The sequence below is a fragment of the Alligator sinensis genome, unplaced genomic scaffold (assembly GCF_000455745.1).
Source record: "Alligator sinensis unplaced genomic scaffold, ASM45574v1 scaffold273_1, whole genome shotgun sequence".
In the NCBI taxonomy this organism is placed as follows: domain Eukaryota; kingdom Metazoa; phylum Chordata; order Crocodylia; family Alligatoridae; genus Alligator; species Alligator sinensis.
Genome location: NW_005841943.1, coordinates 1,625,319 through 1,627,296, shown reverse-complemented (window position 1 = coordinate 1,627,296; position 1,978 = coordinate 1,625,319). Strand labels below are relative to the sequence as shown.

At 48.5% G+C, this 1,978-nt stretch overlaps 1 protein-coding gene across 1 annotated transcript in view; it reads left to right on the top strand.

The window, feature by feature from the left end:
• Positions 1-1,978, top strand: part of FAM92A (family with sequence similarity 92 member A) — a 45,811-nt gene that overhangs the window by 22,158 nt on the left and 21,675 nt on the right. Inside the window, exon 5 of the mRNA XM_014518222.1 lies at positions 762-863. Coding sequence (XP_014373708.1) covers positions 762-863 — 102 coding nt within the window. The remainder of the gene's footprint in view (positions 1-761; positions 864-1,978) is intronic.

Here is a 1,978-nt window from a genome sequence, read left to right as displayed (position 1 = left end):
TGAACCAAGGTGGGCTTATAACCACAATCATGTTTCTCGATTGTGGAATGGTGGCATTTTAGTAATCTAACAGAATATTCATAGAGGCTTTCATATAGATGTTAATAGCTAACCTCTAGAAGATGCTACGTCAGTGGATCCACCTATGGAGTTTGAGCACTGTCAGGGCCCAGTGATGTATGTCTGTCTCTTGGTAGGTGCTCAGTGTTTAACAGGAATGATTCTGTAAAAAATTGGTTTGGTTTAGTGCCTGGGTACCAAAACTTGTGTGGCCCTGGGTAGAGGGGTACCAAAACTTATATGGCCCTGGTATCATGGGCTTTCCCACAGGGCTTTCCATGAGTTGGATGACCCACAGGTGGTAGTGGTAGTAGCATTAATCCCCATAGCTACTGGAGCTTCTGTTTTTCAATGCAACTCAAAAACCCAGGGAGTTAGTGTCACTGCTGCTCGCCCCTCTCTTTTTCCCTGATGCTGATCTTAGTTGCCAGAGGTGACTACAAACCCTGATATCTAGCAGTGAACAAGGGTTGCTTGGTAGGGGAGGCAAGTGGTGTTAACAGCAGTGGGCTCTGGCAGCTGTAGCAATGAGCTTGCAGGCCAGATCCAGCCTGCAAGTTGGACACCTGATGTTTGACACTTCTGATATAAAGCAAAAGGTTTTATCCCGGCTTTATGGACTAAACTTAAATGCAGACATACATATTTCATACTCCTGTAGCTCTGTTTAAATGTACAAACTGTTATAAATATACTTGCAGGATGATTTAAAAGCAACTTTAACAGCAAAGAATCGAGAAGCTAAGCAGTTGTCTCAATTGGAAAAGACTCGTCAGCGGAATCCATCAGATCGACACATTATTGTATCCTTTCTATTCATAATAAGAAATAATTGATTCTCCTTAAAAAAAGAAAAAAAGCAATGTGTTTAGAAAGAGATGTGGTAGGAATTGCCCATAAAGCAGTTATGAATCACAGAGTCCTTACTCTATATATTTTGTGACAATTAGTTGTAGTTTAACCCCTGCTATATTAGTATTTGTTCATTAGAAAGAACTTTGAGGCAAATCTTGTTTCAATTTTACATGCCTAAGCAAAACTTGCATAGTCACATAAGTGTAACTGTTGGCACGTACATACAGTTTGGATTCTGTTTCCACCTGTGGTGAAGTACGATTGCCCAGTTACGTATATACTTGCAAGAAATAAAAAGGGGGCTCCCCACATTTAGTCCAGTAGCTAGGGCATGTGCCCAGGGAGTAAGACACCCCCTGTTACCCAGAAGGGATTTGAACCTACATCTCCTACTTCCTACCATAGTGCTCTATGCCAGGCCATGAGCTAATCCTTTTGAAAGCTGTCCCACTGGGCTGCCAGGAGGGGAAACTGTGGGCCCTACATCAAAGGGAGATGGGTGTTTCCTTAGAAGGGAGAGAGCCCTGGAGCCTTGCCCATAATGTAACAGAATCTGTCTATAGCTGTTTATCCATTTTTTGTAGAGGTGCACTGATAGAGATTTTGGGGGCTGATACCAATAGCTGATATTTAAGGAGGCATATCAGCCGATACCAATCCGATTTCTGATACAGCTGCCTCCAGCTGGTAAGTCTGGTGTGGTGGAAGGGGAAGGAGGAGGAAAGGAGTGTGGGGGAGCAGCTCAACACCCCCCCCCCCCCCCCCCCCAAGCAGGCCGACGCGGCTCTTCGCTCCCCCGGGCCCCCCCCGCCCCCCCCCCCCCCCCCCCCCGTGGCGAGGAAGGGGGCAGGGGCAGGTGCTGCCGGCGGGGGGCGGGGCACGGGACAGAGCCACAGATCATGGGGGGGCAGCTCCCGCTGCTGCTTGGACCCCAGGAAGGCATGGGAGGGGCATTTGCCCCCTGGATCTGTGCAGGGCGGGGTGGGCTGCATCCGGGGCTGCGCAGGGCTCTTCTCGGTGAAGGCTAGGCATGGAGCGGGCTCCAGTGGCACAGGGAGGATGC